The following is a 21385-nucleotide window of genomic DNA, read 5'->3' as shown; positions in this document are numbered from 1 at the left end:
CAGACCCGCCCCGCCCCGCCCCGTCCCGGAAGTAGGGTCCGCTCGCGCCCCAGGGCCCGGAAGTCAGCCGCAGCCCCGCCCGAGCCCCCGGAAGCCGACCCCGCCCGCTCCGCGGAACCCGGAAGTTAGCCGTCCCGCCCCCAACCCCGGAAGTTGGCGGCCGGCCACCTGCCCCAGGTCCCGGCCCTGCGCCCGCGCCGCCGGGTCCAGTGCTCGGTAGGCGCGGGAGTCGGGCCGCTGTCGCGGGCGGCCGGGGCGGGCGAGGCGTCCCAGAGCCGCGGGAAGCGGACCGGGGGCGCGGGGCCTGGCTGGGGGGGGATCGGGCGGGTCCAGCCGCAGCAGGAGCAGCCCGGGGTGGACCGAGACGCGAGACTCGTCGGTACCAACCGAACCCATCCCTTACTGTCGTGAGTTTGACTTCACTGCGCCCCAGAACCGGGGGCCCCAGCCGGAGCCCCCGGACCCTCCGCCGCACGTAGCCTGTTGTCCGAGCGGTCGGAGACAGACTCAGACCAGACGAGACCCGGAGTCCCTTTCTCGGGGGCAGCACAGGGCGGTGCGGGCCCTCTGATAGTTCTGCTGGGGTGTCGGGAGCTCGGACGCTGCCCAGGCTTCCGAGGACTGCGGCTTCCGGGTAGGACGGGGCAGCCGATGGCCAAGCGCTCGTGGCCGCTTCGCGGGTACTGGCTGGGCAGGTGGCCCCCGTGCGGTCGGCGTAACTGAGCAGAGAAGGGGCTTGCAGAGCAGGGGTCCTTGGGGGACCGAAGAGACCGCCGTGGACACAAGCTGACCGGCTCCCAGGCTGGTGAGGGGCTGGGCGCTTGTGTGCAGGCGGCGGCGAGAGGACTCCAGCCGCGGTGTGTTCTGCCCTTCCCCAGCGCGTCCTGTCCGGAGTGGTGCGCGCCCAGACCAGGGATGTACATGCAGGTGGAGTCCCGCACCAGCTCCTGCCTCCATCTGAAGAGGGCTCCAGGCATCAGGTCCTGGTCTTTGCTTGTTGGTAAGGATGTCCGTATTTCCCCCAGGTTAAAAACCGAATTAAAAAAAAAAAAAGAAAGAAAGAAAAAGAAACTGTCCTCTGTTTTGTTACCTTGTATCTTCCCAGCTTTTATCCTATATGCACTGCTTTTGACCTCCATGAGTGCTTCTACATGAGGATCTGTCCTTTCCCCAGCACTTAGTATCCTCATGTTAACATCGTGATGTTCTTTTGAGGTCCTCGTTCCCCTTTTGTTTGCTTTCATACATCTGGTTGCAAGTGTACGTTAGAGGCTCACGTGATGGGCCACAGTTCATTCCCGTTTTTCCTCTCCCCGTCCATTGGAGGGTCTACACTGCAGGGGCGGTGGCACGGTGTTGATGAGGGCAGCCGTGTGAAGAGTGGTGTGGCTGTGCCCTCCGCGACATGTCTCTGTCCATCTATCCCATGACCCTGCATGTGGCCACCTGCCTGTTCTGCTTCCCGCGCCACACTACGGTTCTTCATCCCACACCACGTGGAATACTCTCTGGCTCTGGCTCCTCAGGTCTGGAGCCTCGGCCAGAGGAACATACTCCGGGAATACTGTGAAAGGCATTCGCCATATTTCTGAGTGCACTTCCTGGCTGTGTCCCCGACTTCTGAGCCTGGTGGTCTTCTGTCCCCCACCAGCACCCCCAGCCATCTCTGGCACCGGGAAGGGAAGGGCCTGCTCCTCTGAGCCTGTGGCTCCCGGCAGGAGGGGACTCTGGACTCATGGGGGCCCAATAGGGAGGCACTTGCTTTCTTTTCTCTTTGCAGGAATCTTGTCGATTGGCTTGGCTGCTGCCTACTACAGTGGAGGTGGGTGCATCACCTCCTCCCCCTCCCGCAGGAACTTCCGTGGCCGTTTGGGAAATAGAGAGCGAACCCAACATTTGTGGTGCTCACCAATGCCCAGCCTTTAGGACCAAGGCACCTCCACGCAGGTGCAGCCCCAGCTCGTGTGCTGGTGTTCCCCTTCTCCTTCAAGATTTTACTTGTAACGCAGGGCTCAATCCCAGGACCCCTGGACCATGATCTGAGATGAAGGCAGAGGCTTAACCCACTGAACCCCCTGGTGCCCCACCTTCTTGTATCTGAAGCACTCTCCCGTGTTGACACATTCTTCAGAAACGTGCTCTCTCGTGTTTGCCTGAGGCTGCACCGCAGGCTGAACCACACTTCCAGCCGCCGCTGCATGTCCCCCACTCCATCACACACCGGGCTGTGATCTGCAGATGCGGGTCAGCCCTGACTCCAGTCTCCAGTAGACACTGGAGGGACAGCAGAGGGCACACCGAGCTGGCCGGCATTTCACTGGTTCTGCATGACAGGCAGGGCTAGCAGTGTCGGGTGGCTGCCATGGGCCGGGCTCAGCCAGCCCCAGAGGCCACCCCTGCCCAGTGTCAGCTGGGCATGTCAGCCTTTGGCCCTCTGCTGCTGTCCCTCACCTGGCTGCCTGCATGTTTGCTCTTCAGATAGTCTGGGCTGGAAGCTCTTCTATGTCACGGGCTGCCTGTTCGTGGCCGTGCAGAACCTGGAGGACTGGGAGGTAAGGCCGGCAGAGGCAAGAGCGCGAGGGTGTGGTGGGGGGGTCACAGCAGGGGGAAGGGCTCTGGGGCCTCACACGCCCCATCCTGAAACTTGACCTTCCTGGTTTCTGCACCAAGGAATCTTCTTTTCTCCTAGAAGCTCTTCATGACGGTTTCCACTGAAATTCTTTACTCCCTAGTGTTGCCACAGCCCACGGTAGAATGAGGGCCGGTGCTCTCCCCTGTGGGTGGGTCTCTTCACCAGGAACCACAGGACTGGGGGGCTCTCTGACCTCCGGACTTTAACCTCCGTTCCTTTGCTTCATGACCTGAAGCTGTACTTATCTTTCCCTTGGGTACAGCATCTGCTTCCACGCTCCCCTCTGTCACTATACCCCTGGCCCTGGGGGCCCAACAGATGGGAGTCCACGAGGGTGTGGCTGTAGGTGTTCAGCCCTGGCGGAGCCACCTGTGGCTGTCCGGGCTGGGTGTCAGCTGGGTGTCCTCTCGAGTATCTGCTCTGGCCAGGCTGGGCCCTGGAAGTTCTGCGTGCAGCTGGTCTGCACACAGAGAGGCCGGCAGCTGGGTCATCCCCTCTGGCCGGTTTTCCAGGAAGCCGTCTTCAACAAGAACACCGGGCAGGTCGTCCTGAAGACATTCAGCTTGTACAGGAAGCTGCTGACTCTTCTCAGAGCCGGCCACGACCAAGGTGAGGCGCGTGGCGTGGGCACACGGGGTGTGGCAGGAGGCTGCTGATTCCAGACTGGATGGAAGGTGGTGAGCAAGACCCAGAGACCAGGCCCGAGGCCTAGAAATGGGGTGGGTCAGAGCTGCCCGCGGGGTGACAGAGGGTGCCCCCGGACACTGCTGGGCAGCCTCGAGATCAGTGGCCGGCCAATAGGCAACAGGAAGGCATTTTTCAGCCATCGGGGGAAGGTAGAGCAGAGAGCTTAGCCCGTCCTTGGTGTGCGCTCATGAGAGCCCGGGCAGGCCTGCCAGGGTGGCCGCGGGTGGGCTGCTGTTTCCCACCCGACGGTGCTCTCCTGTGCGCACAGCCAGCCTGTGCGATGGTCACTGGCCCCTGCTGCCATCCTCTGGAGAGTAGCCCCAAAGTGCTGTGCCCAGCACACAGGTGGGAAGGGCACGCGAGGAGGGGGAACCACTGACTGTCTCCCGCCATGCCCCGCAGTGGTGGTCCTGCTGAATGACATCCGGGATGTGAACGTGGAGGAGGAGAAAGTCCGGTATTTTGGGAAGGGCTACGTGGTGGTGTTGCGGTTCGCAACAGGCTTCTCCCACCCCCTTACACAGAGCGCGGTCATGGGCCACCGCAGGTAAGCTCTGGGCAGGTGACTTGATTGTCACAGCTGGCTGGCTGTGTCCCTCGCCCCCAACAGGTGGCCCCCACAGTGGACTGTGTGGCTGGGCCCAGGGAGAGGACTTGGAGGAAGTAGCCCTTGCTGCTAGGGGAATATTGGGGAGTCCCCACAGGGGACAGAGGGGTCTGGGAGTCATGGGAGATGGGGCCTAGAACAGAAGGCACCATGTCCTAGAGGGACCCCTGGGGGTGCTGGAGGTGGTGTGGTCTTTGTGGCTGCCTCAGGGCTGGCCGTGGTAAGCTGCCCTTTCTCCTGATGTCGGCCTGGCCCAGTGATGTGGAAGCCATCGCCAAGCTTATTGCCTCCTTCCTGGAACTGCACCGACTGGAGAGTCCCGTGGAGCTGTCTCAGAGCAGTGACAGCGAGGCTGATGGCCCGGGGAGCCAGAGCTAACGCCCATAGAGCCCCTGGCCTTGGTTCTGGTGGGCCACCGGCAAGCCTTCCTCCAGCGCCTGGTTGTGTCCCCACCGGCCCCAGGGTGGGACCCTCTGCCATTCCTGCTGCTTGCTTCTGCCCTCTGAGCAAAACCACAGACTGGACCTTCTGCAGGCTCTGAGCTGTCCAGGGAGGGCACAGGCCTCAGAGCTGTCTCCTGGCATCAGAGGGCTGGCCCCAGCCTGGGCAGTGACAGGGGACCCTGAGAGCACATGTACCCCACTGCCCACCAGCTGCGTGGGGATCAGGTCTCTGAAATGGGACACCCAGGAAGGTTCGTCAGTCCCCCGCAGTTCAGCTCCCCAGTGACAGCGAGGCTCCAGCAGGTGTGCACAGTGCCGACAGCTGGGGCAGGCTCAGAGGGAGCCAGGAGGACGCCCGCACTGGCTTCATGTCCCCGGGGATCCCAGTGGGCCCTGCCCCACATGCTACAGCCCTGCCCTGGCCCTTCCCTGGCTCAGTCCCCTCCGAGGCTAGAGTGCGGTGCTTGCCCAGGCTCTGCAGGGCCCAGGGCGGGCGCTGAGGGTCCCACCTGGCTGTGCGCACTGCAGCCACTCCCAAGGCCTCCCCAGCCTGCACACAGCCCCTGACCAGCCGGGCCTGCCGGGCTTATGCAGGGTCAGAGAGGCCCCACACAGGGCCTAGGCAGGGTGGCTCCCTTAGGAACCCAGGCAGGACGTGGGGCCTAGGGCTGCTGCAGCAGCCCCCACAGAGGGGAGGCAGTGAGGCACCTCTGAGCCGGCACTCAGGAGCTGAGCCAGGAGCAGCTAGGAAGCGGGGAGCCCTGTCCCCTTCTCCAGAGAGGCCACCAACAGCTCGAGTTTGGGGAACAGTCATTGACACATGCCAAAGTTGAGTTTTTAAGTGGTAAAATTTGAAAGCTTTCTTTTTCTAAAATAAAGTATGAAATGCCATCACTGGTTCCTGGTGTGGTCACCCCGACTGGAGGGTGCCCTGAGTTGGAGGGACCTGTGTGGCCAGCTCCCCTCTGCCTTGGCTGGGCTCACAGGGTGAGGAGGGTCTCGGGACCATTGGTGCGGGACGCACACTGGCAGTGAGTCTGACTGCCACCAGCAGCGGTTCCGGCTCCCGCTCTCCGTTGTATTTCAAGTTCCACACGCGGATCCGCTGGCGGGCCTCAGCGTGTCTTCCCTGCACCTCGCCACTCGTCTTGCCCAGCGAGAACCCTCTGCTCCCTGGGTGTGGCCTGTTGCAGGGAGTCTGGCGTACAGGGGGAGGCGGGCCGCCAGCGCCAGGATGGGCACAGCTGGATGGGGTGCCCGGCCCACCCCATCAGGGGTCCTGAGCCACGTGCGGCCTGGCGGTAGCCGCCTCTCTAAGGTCCTGCAGCAAGGCCTGTAGCCGCCTCAGGCTGGGCTGCACGTTCTCCTCCAGCCACTCCTCCACGGCATCCGGATAGAAGACACGATGCAGGGCGGCCTCCAGCTCCCGCACCACGGCGCTCCACCTGGCCAGCAGGCTGAGCACCACAGCCGGCAGTGAGCCTGCCTGGTGGGCACCCCGGGCACCAACTCACAGCCTGTGCACGACACTCATGTCCTCAACAACCTCACGGGTCGCTACGGTTCTGTGCCTCAGTCTACCCATGCATAAAATGGCTATCCGTGCCCATCTCACAGCGAGACGGGAATAAATGAGTTGTTACGTTTCAACATCTCAAACTGGACTGTGCTCTGCTACCGGCCTGCAGGGCCTGTCTCTACACGTGAGCCCGTCAACATCTGACCGTGTCTTCCACTCAGTGAGGACACTGCATCGGCCTCAGCTCAGAGCCATGAGCCATGAAGGGCCCTGGACCCTGCCTGGGGTGACCCTTACCCTTTTAGGCTAGGAATGCCCTGGCTTCTCGAACACGTACAGCACAGCTGTTTCAGCCGAGTTGATGCACCTAAGAACTCCTGGCTCAAGACCTAGAAAGCTCGTCGGGCTCAAAGCCGGAAGCCGCAGAGGACGTGCAGCCCCGGGGGTGGGCACCGCCAGGAGCCGGGCAACCAACCTGAGCGCCTGGGGCTGGATGTGCTGGACCATGACGGGGTGCACGAGCTTCCGCCTGCGGTGGTAAGGGCTGAACCAGCCGCTCACGTACCTGGGGGCAGACCCACGCACGCAGGTGCGCCCACTGCGGCTGGCCGGGCAGCCTCGGGGGCGGGGGTGGTTAAGAGAACGTCTTTGAGAAACCTTAAAGAGTCTGATGAAACATGGAAAACGTGGGTTCCCCCCATAAACTCGTCTGGGACGGGCCACCCGCACCCTGTCCTGTTGGGAGTGTGGGCTCAGCCCCTGCCCACTCACCTGTCCCTCTCCAGCAGCGAGTCCACGGAGCTGCGCAAGTGGAGGCTGACGTGCGTGACGAGGGCCAGGATGTCGCTGCCAGGGAAGGAGCCGGGCCCCTCGCTGCACGAGAGCCGCAGTGCTGAGCCGGGGGTCCAAATGTGAGGGGAGAGGCAGGGCTGGGGACGGGGGGTTACCTTGTAAAATCAGTTACTTCTAGGTTTGAAATCCCAAGAAAGTTCTCCACTTTTGCTTTAACGTCTTCGGTAAACCCTCCTGCAACCAAGCACAGATGGAGGTGGTCAGAGGGGCCTCTGGAGAGAGAGTGGCAGGGCCCCGGCGCCACTGTGCAGGCCTGGTGGCAAAGTGACCAAGGAGGTCAGCGTGCATGTGCCAGCCCAAGCAGACCTCGGCGACGGGGCTTCATACGAAACACATGAAACGGGCTCACTGTGTTAAAAATGAGAAAACGAAGAGGAGAAGCAGCCCCGCCGCTGGGGGAACGGTCAGCCTGTGCTGCCCAGTACGTCCACAGCGGTCCCGGACGTACGCAGGACCTGGCCACTGCGGTTTCTCAGATGCGGACATTCCAGGACAACTGAAACGGGCCGGTGAAGCCTGCATGTACCAATGTGGACCGGGCTCTGTCAGCTCGCGTGGGAGCACCCGGTAGGGCACGAGGCCCGGCCCGTCTCCATAGCAGGAGGAGGGCTGTGCGGCAGCGGTGCCCACCTCAGAGGCGGGGCAGCAGGGCCAGCACCCAGTGTCAACACCGGTGTCGGCTGCAGCGTCCGCACGCCTGTCTGAATGGTTCCCGTTAACCCTTCAGGAGGCAGGACGCACGGGGAGCCTCAGGGTCCGTCCAGGAGCCAGACCCTGCTTTCCCCATGCAGCCCCACCCTGTGCCCCACGCAGCTGCAGACCCGCGCCCTCACGGACGGGCTGTCGTCCCTGTGAGCCCATGTCTCTGCCCATGTGGGGAGCTTGGCCGGCTCAGGGCAGAGTCCTTGTCAGCACGCACCCGGGACGAACTGCTCTCACGGGCTCACTGTGTCTGGGGGCCGCGGGGCGGGTGGGCAGCGGTGAGCATGACCACAGTCCCGCTCCGAGGAGACGCGCTCAGGGGCATCTACCCTCCTGCCGCCCGGGCGCAGCAGGGAGCCGTACCGTGTAGGAGCGACTGCAGGCAGACGGCCAGGGACGGAATTCCCACGGGGAGCAGCTCGCACAGCACGGAGAAGTGGTCGTACCTACGCCGGGGGGAGAGGGCCGCTCAGCTCCCACGGCCCACCTGCACGGCAGATGCCCGCACGCTCTCCGGGGCACACCGGACTGGCCTTGAGATGCTCCCGCAGGGCTGGCTGCTGCCTCGGGCCGTGTCCCACCCGGAGGCCCTGCCTCGGCTTGCTGCTCAGTGCAGACACCCTGACATCTTAGTAAGTTCTCTGACCGCTCTGGGAGACCTGGGGGTCAGCAAGGCACGGGCAGGGGCCTCCAGCTGTCTCCCCCTCTGCCCTCCCCATCGCAAGGCTAGACCTGTGGCTAGGACTTGGCCAGGAGCCAGGGTTCACTTGCAGCTCACTTTTCAAATAGGGTGAAATCCCTAAAGAGAGAAAATCTCTCCTTGTGCTGGCCACACATGAGACACGTTTTGTGTGGCCCTGGAGGCAAGGCTGCCGAGGGTGCGGAGGTGTGTGGGGGCTGGGAGGACCAGGGTGCATCGCCCCAGACACCCCGAGTGACGTCCCCTCTGCAGGGTTTGGGGAATGGCTGTGGGGGTATCAGGGCCCAGGCTCCTACCCTCATAGGAGGACCGGCCCCTTCCCAGGAAGGGCTGAGCAGACGGGCCAAGGAGGGGTGGTGTGTCCCGGGCCATCAGAGCTGCTTGGCCCCTGCCAGGCGGGTGGGGGCCGCCTCACCTCTGCCAGCCGGTCAGGACGATGCCCTGGAGCACATCCGCAGGCCCACGGGCCGCCACCTGCAGCCACTGCACGTTGTTCCTGAGGTGGTGCTCGATGGGGGTCAGGGCCTGGCTCACCCCCGTGGCCCCCTTGAAGGCGCTGGCAGCCCACAGCCGGAGAAAACCACACTTCCGGTACTTTTCCATGAGAAGAGCTAGGCGGGAAGGTGAGTGGTGTGACAGGCCCGGTCCGAGGAGTGAGGCCAAGCCTGGACACGGCGCCTGTCGGACCAGAGAGCAGGAGGAGCCCCCAGCCGCCAGCTCGAGTTCTAGGCAGACTGACGTCTCAGCGAGATCAGAGACGCCGCCCAGATGCTCGTGAGGAAAACAGCAGACAACATGGGACACCTCGGGAGTGACGTGGGCTAGGATGGGTGCCCCGGTGGCCCTGTGGTTGGCCAAGCTCCCTCAGGAAGGGCCTGTGGGGAAGCGGAGGCAGCTGGCAGGGTCCTGATGAAAGGGACAGAGGCCCCTGCATGCCCCTGGCCAGGCAGTCAGGGCTCCAGGGTCTTTGCGGCTGTGGTCTGGGTACTGACCTTTGCCATGGACGTCTAGGTCGGCCCCGTAGTCCCAGAGCACAGGCTCCACGAGCTGCGGCACCCCCGATGCTGGGGGCAGAGAGCGGCTGTGAGCTGAGAGCCATCACCCTGGCCCCGCGGCCCCGCAGCCCGCACCCCCCATCCCGGCCCCAGCATTACAACAGAGCGCATGCCGACTCGCTCGGGACCCTGGGCTGTAGGTGCAGACTGGACACGGCAAATGCTGCAACCATGGGTTTGGCCAACTTTGGCAATGAGCAGACTGAGCTCTGTGAAAGGGGAACCCCAACCCGGGAGCCCCAGAGCTTCCTGCACAGGGGAACCACTCTGTCTGCGTGCCGCAGTGGGGGTACCAGGACCGGGTGCAGCAGGAACTACCACTTGGGCTAGATTCTGTCTCATCTTATGAGAACCCAACGGCCACACTGGTCGGGGCTGCCTCCAGGACACCTGGCCTTGCAGAGGCTGGGGCAGTGGCCACACTCTGGGCGGGGGCTCTGAGTGGACCATGGGGTGCGTCTCTGGTCTCAGCCCGGAGCCTCAGATGGAGTGAGCGCCGGCAGGCCGGAGGGGCTGCTGTCCTTGACCAGCGGCCTGCGTGAGTTTAGCCACGATGCCCGCAGGGCTGGCCACAGGGTCCCATGGGGTCAAGGCGGCCGGCAGCACTGGACACTCCAGGCCCAGTGGGACCCCTTCTCCACCCTCCTCCCCCTGCTGGCCAGGCCCACCAATGCCCCATGGCTACTCAGGGCTTCAGACCTACCACTCTGCACTCCCTGCTGGGGTATGGCATTTGCATGAGAAAGTTCGGAGACTGACTAAGCGGGTGGCCTGCAGTGAGAGCTTTGGGGGAGGGGCCCCAGAGTCCGCCCCCAGCAGCCACTCGCCTCACTCCCAGCACCAGCGGCCTGGGGGAGGAACCTGCTGACCTGAGAGCTGGTCCTCGGGGATGGCCCGCAGCATGTCGTCCCACACCAGGGGCCTCGTGGCGGGGTGCCGGGCCAGCACGTGGCAGGCCACTGCCTTTATGTGGGACAGACACAGTCTCGCTTTGGTGTTATGTTCCTGCTGCAGCCACCGTCTCGAGGCCTCGCCCTCGCCAAGGTAATAGACCTGGAAGGAAGCACAGGACGGGTCTGCCCGGACGGCCCAGCCTCACTGCGGACAGTCCTGGGAGAGACCGGCCCAGGCCACGTCGGCCAGGATTGCAGGGGCAGCTGCCCGCGCAGAGGAGCTGGTGCAGGGCCCTTCCTCCCGGAGACCTAACTTCCACTCCAGGCTTCCTTTCAGCATTCACAGCAGCCCGAGGGCAGAAATACGAGGTGTCCACCAGCCAGCAAGCAGACAGCCAACGCGGGGGCTGGCTCTGCCGCTGCTCGGGGGTGGACAGCATGGCCATTTCAGGTCAGAGCCCAGCCCTCGTCCGTCCCGCAGGGCGCCCCTCACTGTGCTCAGCAATACAGCTTTGCCCGCACGAAATCACGGGTCAGCTGCGACGGACGCCCTCACAGGGGGACATCTCCTCGGCCAGTTCTTCTTTATCCTTGGCACGTGGACTATTTTTCTATGTAGGAAACTACCGTGCAAAGTGGGACAAGGGCCCTTAAAGGGAAGAAGAGAGGCTGCTGCGGGAGAACACAGCGGGCAGGCGAGGCCAGGGACGGACAGAGCATCGAAGGACCCACCTCGTCGCAGCCAACATGGAACCACCGCGCGCCTGGGTGCAGCTCCATGACCTGGCTGACCATGGCTCCCACCAGCGCCAGGGCCTCTGCCTCATGGGGGTTCAGGGTGTTCGGGAAAAGTGCCACTTCTCGGAGGTGAGCGAGAGCCTCGTGCTTCAGCACAAACTGCAGAGATACAGGAGGTGACAGGAAGAGACACTGGGATGCAGCTGACCCGAAGCAAGGCTGGCTGCAGGTCCCCCCCAAGGGTGCTGGGGGGCCGGGCAGAGCCTGTGGCTGGCTCATGGCCCTTCCGTCAGGTCCACCTGGGCCCGGTGAGAAAAGTAAAAGCCAGGCTCATTCACGTTCAGATGGAGCGGCCACCAGCCTGAAATGTGATGGGTGACTGTGGACAGGAGAGCCACAGAGGTGACACACCCTCTCCTCACACCCCGGCTGACCGGAGGCCACACTCACACCCATAGCCGAGGCAGACGGGGCACTGGCTGAAATCCCGGTGCCCCCGGCCCGTACCACAGAGTGGGTCCTCACAGCCCCAGGCCACCGTGGCCCCGACCCTGGCTGAACACCAGCCATGAAGGCAGAGGGGTGGCCCCTAGGAAGCCAGGCCACAAACGCATGTGTGAGTAGCTAACCAGAGCGCCAACGGCCGCACAGCCGGGGGACAGGCTCTGAGACTGAAAGCAATTTACAACCAGCTGCAACGGAAAAAGTCAGATTCACAATATTATCTGAAATGCCCAATTTTCAACCAAAAATCGTGAGATGTGCAGGGGCGCCTGGGTGGCTCAGTGGGTTAAAGCCTCTGCCTTCGGCTCAGGTCATGATCTCAGGGTCCTGGGATCGAGTCCCACATCGGGCTCTCTGCTCAGCAGGGAGCCTGCTCCCCCCCCCCCCCGCCCACCGCCTCTCTGCGTACTTGTGATGTCTCTCTGTCGAATAAATAAATAAATAAAAATTTTAAAGATTTTATTTATTTGAAAGAGAGAAAACAAGCCAGCACAAACTGGGGGGAGGGGCAGAGTGAGAGACTCGGGCAGACGCCCCGCTGAGCAGGGAGCCCGCCGTGGGGCTCGATCCCAGCATCCTGACCTCATGACCAGAGCCCGAAGACAGATGCTTAACAGACTGAGCCCCCCAGGCGCCCCAACCCCAGCAAGGTTTCTTACAGATGCACAAACTGAGTGGAAAATAAAGCTCTTATTCTCTGATTTTACTTACGAGTCACAGTGAAGCAACAAGAATAAAGAAGGTCTGACAAAGGGACAGACGTAGACACCAATGGAACAGAACCGTTCAGAAACGGACCTTCACAAAGGAGGTCCAGTGACTTCTGACACAGGTACAGAAGCAACCCCAGGTTCCAGAGTCTAAAGGAAGGACCGTCCCTCAGTGAGCGGTGCCGGCCCGACCGGCCATCACAGCGGTCATGCACGACATGCAAAAAACCAACGACCCCCCCTGTAACCCTCACACCTTACACAAAAATTAACTCGGCATGGACCTTGACAGCAAGTGGAAAGTGTGCGAACGTAGAACTTTAGAAGGAAACAGGAAAAATCTCCGGGAGCCAGTGACTGGCGCAGTTCTTAGAAACGACACGAGGAGCAGAGCCCATCAAAGCGAAATCGAGAAGCCGCACAATCAAAATCAGACACTTTTGCTCTTTGAGGTCCTCGGAAGACCTCAAAGACTGGGAGCAGACGCTGTCCGGTCGTCGTCCAACAACCCTCGTATCCAGAATGTCCAGAGAACTGAAGAACTCAACAGTGCCGAATGTCAAACGTGCAAAGTCCCTGCAGGGATTTCACCAGAGGGAACATCCTGATGGCAAGTAAGTGCACGTTAACGGTCTTTCTCCAGAAGGAGCCAACCCTGAAGACACCCTGGCCTTGGGCTTCTGGCTCAAAACCGAGAGGGAGCTTGCTCCCGGGGGCTCAAGTCACCTGGCGGAAGTCCTCTGCTGCAGTGGCCCCAGGAACCAACCTGACTCGGAGAGCAGCCAGGCCCCTCGAGGAGTAGCAGTCAGGGAGCGACTGGGAGAAGGGGTCAGAGCGGCACCGTTGGGGGGGGACCTTTGGTCAGGTCTGGCGGTGGTTCACACAGGGCTGGAGGCAGAGGGCTGGCGGCCGCCGACCCGAGACAGAGGAGCAAAAGCAGCAGGGCGCACAATGGCCCGAGTGCAGGCGTGTGAGGGGCGCCAGAACAGGGCAGAGGAGCCCGCATCTGGGGGTCATGGAGGACGAAGGGGAAGCAGGAGAGGACATGGCATTGTCTGCACAGGGAGGGTCTGGAGAGGAGCCGTGGGGACCGCTGCCACGCCCAGAGGTAGCGACAGGACACACGCTACTAGGGGAAGCAGTGGTGTGGCCGGCAGTGGGGGGCCAGCAGAGTGCGCGGTTTGGGAGGGAGCTGCTGGGGCTGCGAAAAGCCAGAGTCAAGGAAGACGGACCAGAATCTGTCACTACATTTAGCAACTTGGAGGACAACGGGGCCCTGGAGGGACGCTCTGTGGACTGCAGTCCGAGGCGGCGGGAAGTGAGGAGCCCAGCGAGCACGGCAGGGGGCGTCACCTCCGGAGGCCTGAGCGCAGGGGGATGCGGGCAGGGCAGGGGGCGTGTGAGTGGACGTGGACACAGCTGCTCTGATGCAACTCGCACCTGAACACCCGGGGGAGGGGCTGGCCACAGGGCCAGCAGGTGTGTCCAGTGAGGAGAACTGGAACCTGCAGCCATTATATCGATGCTGTGTCTAATCTGCTGCCCGTCTTTTCTGCAGGTGTGAAAACTATTTCCCAAGATCACATAGGAGCCTGGAAACATCTCCAGTGTTTTTTTTTTTTTTTTTTTTAAAGATTTTATTTATTCATTTGACAGAGAGAGATCACAAGCAGGCAGAGAGGCAGGCAGAGAGAGAGGAGGAAGCAGGCTCCCGGCTGAGCAGAGAGCCCGACGCGGGACTCGATCCCAGGACCCTGAGATCATGACCTGAGCCGAAGGCAGCAGCTTAACCCACTGAGCCACCCAGGCGCCCCCATCTCCAGTGTTAAGTGAGGAACGCAAGTTAGAAAGGAAACCAACGTGGCCCGCAGGGCTCCCCCGGCCCCGCCCCTCCGATCCCTGGACAGAGGCCGCTCCGAGCTGGAGCTCTGTGCTCGTCCGCCCCTTGCAGGGCAGAGCCTGAGAAAGAGCTGCTCCCCGCCTGTGGCTAGCCACTGCCTGTGGACCCCCGAGCCCCACACCTGGCACCAGGTCACTTCTGTTCCTCCCGCTTACCTCCATGTGTCCAAATGTCTGCACCAACGGAATGACCTCTAGCTTGTTCAGTGTAGCCAGATGTAGGATCTCTTTGATTTCAGGGGGGCTGGGAGACAAAATCACCCAGAGGTTCACTCCGGCCCGTTCACACCAGCCCCTGTTCACACTCAGGCCTGTTCACACGGGCTCCTGGTCACACTCCCCCCTCCCTTGTCAGGTTCCGGCGGTGGACCCTCCTGCAGAAGCTAATAGACTCACTATTTCCAAAAAGCTCAGAAGATATTCCTAAGACTTCAGAGAGGGCTCCCACCCAGAACTAGGGGAAATGATGCTCTGTTAGGTCCTCAAGTAACAGTTTGCTCTTTACCAGCTATTTTTACCCAAGCTCTGTAAGAACCTCATTTCATAAGAAACTGGGCCATACGTGGAACCAAAGTCTAGAACGGGTTGGCAGATGGGCCCAAGGACAAACCCGCCTGCCCCTTTTCACACAACCCATTACCTAATAACTTGGTTGAGAGAAATCAGAAGAAAAACTTTTCATGACATCTGAAAGTTCCACGAAATTCCTATTTCAGTGCCCACAAGAGGAATTTTACGGGAAATCCGCCACGGCTGGCTGCTTGTACCCTCAGACTGCTCTAGCAGAGACCAGGTGGCTGCACAGCCCAAACTACGGACAGTCTGGCCCTTTCCAGAAAAGCTGGTGACCCCTTTAATGAAGGAAATTTAAAAGACCTTCAAGGTTACACTGGGGGGCAGGTTAGTGACCTCTGAGACACGCCTGAGTGGGGGATGCTCTGGCGGGAACCTGGACGGCACCGGGAAGGCCGCTGCCTGCTCCGGCATGAGCTCCCACACAGGAATTTATCTCAAGATGAAGGCGAGCTCCAGGTTCTGGGTGTGTGTGATCGTCTCCGAACCAATTCTACCAGTGCACGGGCTCCACACAGACCCTTTCAAGCCCCACAGGTGTCCCAGCACTTGCTTCCATGCCACAAACAAACAAACGAACAGAACACGTTTGTCGGGAGAAGAGAAACGGAGCCAGCAGCATGAAGAGAGCGGAGAGCTCCAGCAACGCCTGCAGCGCGGACACTCGCACACCGGGCACAAGCCCCTCGCGCGGACACTCGCACACCGGGCACAAGCCCCTCGCGCGGACACTCGCACACCGGGCACAAGCCCCTCCCGCGGACACTCGCACACCGGGCACAAGCCCCTCGCGCGGACACTTGCACACCGGGCACAAGCCCCTCGCACGGTTCTGGCTCGGAGCCGACCCTCCCTGCAGGGCGGCCGCTAGCCGGATGTCGGCTTTTTCCCACCCTCAGGAACACAGAGCATCAGAACCTTTACAAAATCCTCACCAATTTGATGGCCAGAATGGCATTTCACTTGATTTAATTCACTTTATTACTACTGTATTGCTTATTGGCCATTTTTACTTTTGCGGGGGAATTGGCCCAAATGTCCTTTGGTCATTTTCCCTTCGGGCTGTTACTGACTTACACAGACACCAGAACTTGGAATCCAAGCGGGCTGTGCCCACGGCCGCCACATCCGCGTTTACAGACTCTGACCCTCCGACCCTTTAATCTTTGCTCTCCTGAAGAAGGTCCCAACTGTGGCCTTAGAGAGCAGCATCCCCGTCCCCTTAATCCGCCCCGTCTCCTTCCCCCCAAAATGTTCTCAAATTTTCTCCAGCAAATGTATTTTATTTTTGTAACTAAGACAGGAGTCTAAAAGCCAGGAGAGGGCTGCCCACCCGTGCCAAACCCTCGCCCAGCCTGTGACACCGCCGGTGGCCCTGCTCTCTCCGTGGCTGGGGATACCTGTATGCGTGCTTGGCTCTCAGCAGCCTGAGGCGGCCGTCGTAGGGAAACATGTCTTCATACTCGAGGAGGAGCCCGTTGGCGCCCAAGGCGTGGAACAGAGGAAAGACCTGGGGGAACAGAGACGCTGTGAGGACGCGGCTGCGCGAAGGACGCGACAGAGGTGCCACACGTGGCCGGTCTTCCTGCCTGGGGACACGGGCGGTGGATAGTCTCACTTCTCCTGGAAACGCCGACCCTGGAACGCGTACTGTGTCGCACTGATCAAACGCTGACACGGCAACGCGCTACTCGGCACGGGGCTCTGCGCCTACGGAACGGAGCCGTGGCTCAGCTTCGTGGTCAACCCCGAGGCCGTGCGGGCTGAGGGGGACGGCGGCGGGCGGCTCCTGGCTGCGCTCATGGGGCCTCCCCACGCTCAGCCCCATTTCCTCCTCTACCTTGGTTTCAAAGGAGACGAGTTCTTACTCTCAAAGGTTTTCAGATCTCGTTCACATCTACCACACAGAATTATTTCCTTCCGGCCTGATGTCAAGTCTGGGGTGGAAAAGGGATCGTGGGCCCCACCGGAAGGGCCTCTGGCAGGTAAACAGCAAGCCCTCCCCGGACAAGGGTCCCTGCAGGTTCCACGAGACTTTTCTCACTCCTGCTGACGGGTCTGTGGGAGCTTTCCTTTCCCACGAGCATGGGGACCTTCGGGAGCAAACTGGACGGAATCAGGAGGACAGCCTGGGGCCGAAGCCTCACCGTGGACAACGCACACCAACAGCTGACGCCAGCTACGAAGAGAGGCAGACAGACTGGGAAGGAGTGGGCTAACGCAGGTCAGGCAGGCAGCTAACGCCGCACAACCTTCTGGGCATTTTCCCACTTCCTTGGCCCCCTGGGGCCATCCCACTGCCACAGCCTGTTTGGCGCTTTGGCTGTTGGGGTCGGTGGTGATCTCTGTGCCGTGGGTGGGGGGAGGCTGTGGGGTGGGGCGGCCCGGGTGCCATCAACACACACTCCTGCCAGGTGCTGGGACAGGGAAGGTCCTCGCTGTAAAGCCGCGCAAGTGAGCACCCCCGCACGGTGCGGGCACACATACACGCACACACACGCGGAGCGGGCTATGCCAGCCTCGCACATCTGTCCCCGAGACTCAACATTGTTTCCCCTAATTTCCCGCTTTCTGACTGGAGTATTTCTAAGCAAATCCCAGACGAAACAACTGTGTGTGTAAACACTTCAGTATACCTCCGATGAAGACTGTTTACAGAAACACGACCACACGCCAGGATCCCACCTAACCAAGTCTTCAGTGTCACTCCTGTTCAAACCTCCCTGTGCTAAGACCGTCTCACATGTGGCTTGTTTGAGCCCAGACAAGGTCACACACTGCATCGTTTGAATAGATTTTTGAAGGTTCTCTGATTGTTAATAATCCCCTCTGCTTTTTAAATTTGGAATTTATTTGTTGAGGAAACCGAGTCACTTGTTTTGTATCATTTTCAGGTTTTGGATTTGATGTCCTGTAGCGTGTTTGCCCACTTCCTACTCTCGTGTGTGACGGTGGTCAGACATGATGGGGGCATTGGACCCAGGTGTCCTTCTTTGGACAAAAGTACTTCACAGATGATTCTAGAAGTCCCAAGTCTGGCTGCCCTACAAGGCTCGTGTTAGGCTGACCAGTGCGCCCAGCTGACCAGTGCGTCAGTCAGACCCACGCCTTGAACTTCTGCCTCCTGGTTTCAGTGGCTGCTGACATCGCCGCGAAGCCCACTCACCGGGGGCTGCACGGGGGTGGGGGGGTGGACTGCAGTGCCGTCCGTCCTGTGGTCACTGGCTGGAACCCTACCTCCTCTGGGCTGTTACATGGTCGTTCCAGCCCTGATGCTGCTGCACCCACTCTTGGTCTTGAGTCCCTCACCCACTCCTTGGACGTTCATGACAGCTGGCCTACGGCTTTCGTGCCCGATGGTCCACTTGGATGGATACGACATCCTTCAGCATCTTAAGTACGTTACGCCCTTGTCTTCTGTCCTAAACGCTGCTCTCGAAGGACCTGATGCTGATCTGATCATCCTTCCCTCACACAGAACTTGCAGCTTTCCCCCGTACGCCCAAAAGAGTTGTTCACTTTCATTTTCTTTGAAGTCTGATACATTTACTAAAAGACACCTTAATGTCCACCATCCTCGGTATACAGTATGCCCTTTCTTTCCTTTTTGAAGATTTATTTATTACTTGAGGGAAGAGCGCGTGCGTGGGGGAGGGGCAGAGGGAGAGAGGCACAAGCGACCTCCCGGCCCAGAGCTGGGACACTGACTCGGCTCGACCCCACAACTCATGAGTTCGTGAACTGAGCTGAAGTGGAGAGTCAGATGCTCAACCGTCCGAGCCAACCAGGCGCCCCAGCTCTGCCCTCTCCATGCGCAGACCCGAGTACCCCAGACCTCAGGGAACTGCCTCTGGGGCCCCGAGCGCGTGTTCTCCTCTGTGGGCCCGCTGCAAACTGAAAACACGGCTATGGCAGCGCCGTCCACATCGAGGAGGGGTCCGTTCCCAGCTGACTTGAGACTCACGGCTTTGGCTCCTGTGCTCTCCAAGCCCCGTGAGCACCACGCTGAGAGGCGGGCCTAGCCGCTGGGAGGGAGGGGGCCCGCGTGCAGGACCAGCCAGCACAGTGGACAGCCAGCACAACTGCTGGGCGCGTGGGACCATCCTGGGCCATCAGGTGCTCCTGGTTGTCAGGGGACCGCCAACACGGGAGGGAGCCCGGAGCGGACCAGCCACAGAAACAGAAGGAACGATGAGCTGCCGCTATAAGACTTGAAGTCTGGGGTGGTTGGCCCAGCCGCCCCAGATAACCGAGGGGCTCCTGCTCCAGGTGACCTGGACCTTCTTTGCTTATCTTCTGTATCTTCCCATTTGTCAGGATGTGTTTATCCCTTCATGCGCGGCATTCTCTCTTTCCGTACTTACTTCCCAATAGGATGCTTTCCGCGACGCCTGCTCACTTCCGTTCATCTCTCTGGCTCTCCGCCACAGGCTGCCTCTTCCTCCACGCTCCCCGCACTAGAACCTTTGCTCTGCTTTGCTTCTGCATCCCAGTTCAGCTCCCCACGACTCTCTCCTCAACACTGTGTGCTTTATGCATGGCTCTGCCTTTCTAGAAGTTTCTGGAAGATATTTCTGAGAGCCTTAGGCCTCTCCAGCATCTTCTTCTGAGTCTTTCTGCACTGCAGCCAGTGAAACCTCTGCCCCACTGCTCTCTGACGAAGGACCTGTACTTGCAGGCCTGGGTCCTCTGGTCTTGGACCTGTCAGAATTCCTTCCTCTCTCCTCCATGCCTCCTGCCTGGTTCCTCTTCCCACATGGGTGATGTGCTGTACCACATGCATTTTGGAATTCACGGGGATACTCGTACCTACTTTTGTTGAAGAGTGTATTAGTTTTCTAGGGCTGCTATTCCAATGACCACAAACTGGGTGGCTTAATACAACGAGAATTTTCTCTTCCAGTTCTAGGAGCCAGAAATATAAAACGTCAGGGTGTGGGCAGGGCGGTGCTCTCTCTGAAGGCTCCAGGGAAAAACCCTTTCTTTCCTCTTCCAGCGTCTGGTGTTGCTGGCAGTCCCGGCACTCCCTGGCTTACAGCCGCATTCCTCCAATCTCTGCCTCTGTCTTCGCACGGCGCCCCTGTGTCTAAAGCTCTCTCTTCCTATAAGGACGTCACTTACTGGATTGGGGCTACCTGACTCCAATGTGGCCTCATCTTACGTCCACTGTAATTGCAAAGACCCTATTTCCAACTGAGGTTACATTCATAGGTACGAGTAGTTAAGATCTGAGCATCATCTTTTTGGGAGACACAATTCGGCCCAGGACAGAGAGGCTGTGGGTCTCCTCTGCTGGGTTCCCTAGCCCTGCCTCCTTTTCCTATCCTAGTTGCTCTGTTCTATGAAGAGATTCGATGGAAATTCATAATCTCTGCTGCTGCCACCATCGTGTCCCTGCCTAGGACCCCACGGTTGTGCTTTAAGCACACATTTCTACAGAATACTGTTCACAACTTTGCAGACCAAACCTGAGGCAAGGAAGACTGTCTGCAGGGAAAGGGCACTTACCTCCGAGAGGTAGGAAACCTTTGGTGGAGCTCCTTTAAGGTCCAAATGAACTAATCGCATCTTAAAGGGTGAAGAGCCTGACATTTCGCTATTTTTCATGAAGTCATACAACAAAAATCTCTTGCCTGGGCACTTCTTCCTAGTGGAGAAATTCGAAGTTATCAATGGGCAGAGGCCCCTTTTAGCCCCTTCCACTCTGGGCTTCCTTTCCCACATGCCCAGTTTTGCGTTTTTCGCCGGGAGTAAACTCATTTCACCAACACGAAAATGAATCAAGAAGTCTGCTTCATGCTCAAATAAAGGGACCTCCGCCATTCAGTGAGGATTTGCTCCTAACATAGAAGAGCACCGGTTTCCTCCTAACAGGGCTGTGATCTGTAACAACACAAACCACCCCAAAATAATTGCTTTAAAGACCGTCTCAAGTTGTCCCTACTGTGCTGCTGAAAACAGGCCTTTCCCGTCCTCCAGTATGATGTTCTGTAGAAAATCTATCCTTTATTGTACTTTCAAGAGCATTAAAAGTAAGGTACATTTCCCGACCTGGCTGTATGGAAGAAGACACTAAAAACTGGGTCCGGGTCAGAGGGTCAGAGAAGCCTGCCTGGACTGTCGGACAGGCCGCCCACACTTTGAAAAGCAAATGAGTCCCACGTGCGTCAGGGCGGACTCGCTATTAACCTGGGGAAGGTCTGGACGGCAGGGAGGTCGCCGGGAAGGAGGGCAGCCCCCACCCCCCGTTGTAACAAACACAGAGGATCCGAGGAGAAAAGCGAGAGAAAATCTCTGCATGTGGGTCGGGCTTGCGCGTGGGTCACGCGAACGACTCGCGCCCCCCGCCCCCGCGGAATCCGGTGCGGACCCGCGCGCAGACGCGGTCTTCAGAGCGGTCTCAGCGGCGACCCAGTCTCCCCCGACGCGATGGGCTTCGTGCAAACGCGTCCGAACGCGGCTCCTGCAGCCGGACTGTGGCAAAGCCCGCAGACCGCCCGCGCCCCGGGGCTGCGGGGTCGGGCTCCGGCGGGCGCGCGCGCGGCGTGGGCGGCCCTCCGCGGCCACAGGGCCCCCCGCGCCCCGTCCCCGCCGCAGACGCGCCGGCTCCCCCGCGCCGCCCGCAAACCCTGAGCGAAGAGCGCGGGCGCGCGGGGCCTCGGGCGGACTCGCTCCCGCACCGTCTACGCGGCGAGCGGGCTCCGCACCGTCTACACGGCGAGCGGGTCGCCGCGGCCGAACCGGGCTCCGAACCGGGGCGCTGACCGCTGCGGCGCCCTCCGCGCGTCACTCACCTCCTCCCGCGCCGGCCGGACGGGGCTGCCCCGGCCCCCGGGAGCGCGGCCGAGCGCGGGGAGCGAACGGAGACCCC

At 60.5% G+C, this 21385-nt stretch overlaps 2 protein-coding genes across 7 annotated transcripts; one reads left to right on the top strand and one right to left on the bottom strand.

Annotated features, from left to right (window-relative positions):
• Window positions 1–101: 101 nt before the first annotated feature.
• Window positions 102–14463, top strand: CYBC1 (cytochrome b-245 chaperone 1). 4 transcript variants are annotated; one of them, XM_082705627.1, is made up of 8 exons: window positions 102–216; window positions 879–1000; window positions 1781–1822; window positions 2479–2552; window positions 3145–3241; window positions 3722–3866; window positions 13601–13654; window positions 13870–14463. In XM_082705627.1, exons 2-8 carry the CDS (start codon window positions 916–918, stop codon window positions 14003–14005), a joined length of 633 nt encoding a protein of 210 aa, XP_082561753.1. In that variant the 5' UTR covers window positions 102–216; window positions 879–915; the 3' UTR covers window positions 14006–14463. The 4 variants fall into 4 exon arrangements, with proteins under 4 accessions (XP_082561753.1, XP_082561756.1, XP_082561755.1 ...); XM_082705628.1 differs by lacking the exon at window positions 102–216 and adding an exon at window positions 229–634; XM_082705630.1 differs by lacking the exons at window positions 13601–13654; window positions 13870–14463 and adding an exon at window positions 4184–5260 and having other exon boundaries at window positions 104–216.
• On the bottom strand, window positions 5199–21367 carry HEXD (hexosaminidase D). 3 transcript variants are annotated; one of them, XM_082705588.1, is made up of 13 exons: window positions 21309–21367; window positions 20023–20161; window positions 15915–16024; window positions 14098–14185; window positions 10823–10987; window positions 10067–10250; window positions 9135–9206; window positions 8558–8753; window positions 7806–7888; window positions 6836–6914; window positions 6660–6761; window positions 6364–6453; window positions 5199–5826 (listed from the first exon to the last, which is right to left on the bottom strand). In XM_082705588.1, the coding sequence occupies exons 2-13, from the start codon at window positions 20119–20121 to the stop codon at window positions 5640–5642; spliced, it is 1455 nt and encodes a 484-aa protein (XP_082561714.1). In that variant the 5' UTR covers window positions 20122–20161; window positions 21309–21367; the 3' UTR covers window positions 5199–5639. The 3 variants fall into 3 exon arrangements, 2 of the variants coding, with proteins under 2 accessions (XP_082561714.1, XP_082561713.1); XM_082705587.1 differs by having other exon boundaries at window positions 5199–5553; XR_014304545.1 differs by lacking the exon at window positions 21309–21367 and having other exon boundaries at window positions 10063–10250; window positions 20023–20555.
• Between the last annotated feature and the right edge of the window lie 18 nt (window positions 21368–21385).

The sequence above is a fragment of the Mustela nivalis genome (assembly GCF_964662115.1).
Source record: "Mustela nivalis genome assembly, chromosome: 17".
In the NCBI taxonomy this organism is placed as follows: domain Eukaryota; kingdom Metazoa; phylum Chordata; class Mammalia; order Carnivora; family Mustelidae; genus Mustela; species Mustela nivalis.
Note: the sequence above shows the minus strand (reverse complement) of the source record. Positions and strands in the feature narration are given on the sequence as shown.

Excerpts from the sequence above, each read along its gene's own strand:
- CYBC1 (XM_082705627.1), top strand. The coding sequence starts at position 916 with ATGTACATGCAGGTGGAGTCCCGCACCAGCTCCTGCCTCCATCTGAAG. Across the intron at positions 3,242-3,721 it reads CAGAGCCGGCCACGACCAAG|TGGTGGTCCTGCTGAATGAC; the intron begins GTGAGGCGCGTG and ends CATGCCCCGCAG. Across the intron at positions 3,867-13,600 it reads GCGGTCATGGGCCACCGCAG|GTGTGAAAACTATTTCCCAA; the intron begins GTAAGCTCTGGG and ends TCTTTTCTGCAG.
- HEXD (XM_082705587.1), bottom strand. The coding sequence starts at position 20,121 with ATGAAAAATAGCGAAATGTCAGGCTCTTCACCCTTTAAGATGCGATTA. Across the intron at positions 14,186-15,914 it reads AGAGCCAAGCACGCATACAG|CCCCCCTGAAATCAAAGAGA; the intron begins GTATCCCCAGCC and ends TTTGTCTCCCAG. Across the intron at positions 9,207-10,066 it reads CCCCGAGGACCAGCTCTCAG|CATCGGGGGTGCCGCAGCTC; the intron begins GTCAGCAGGTTC and ends CTCTGCCCCCAG.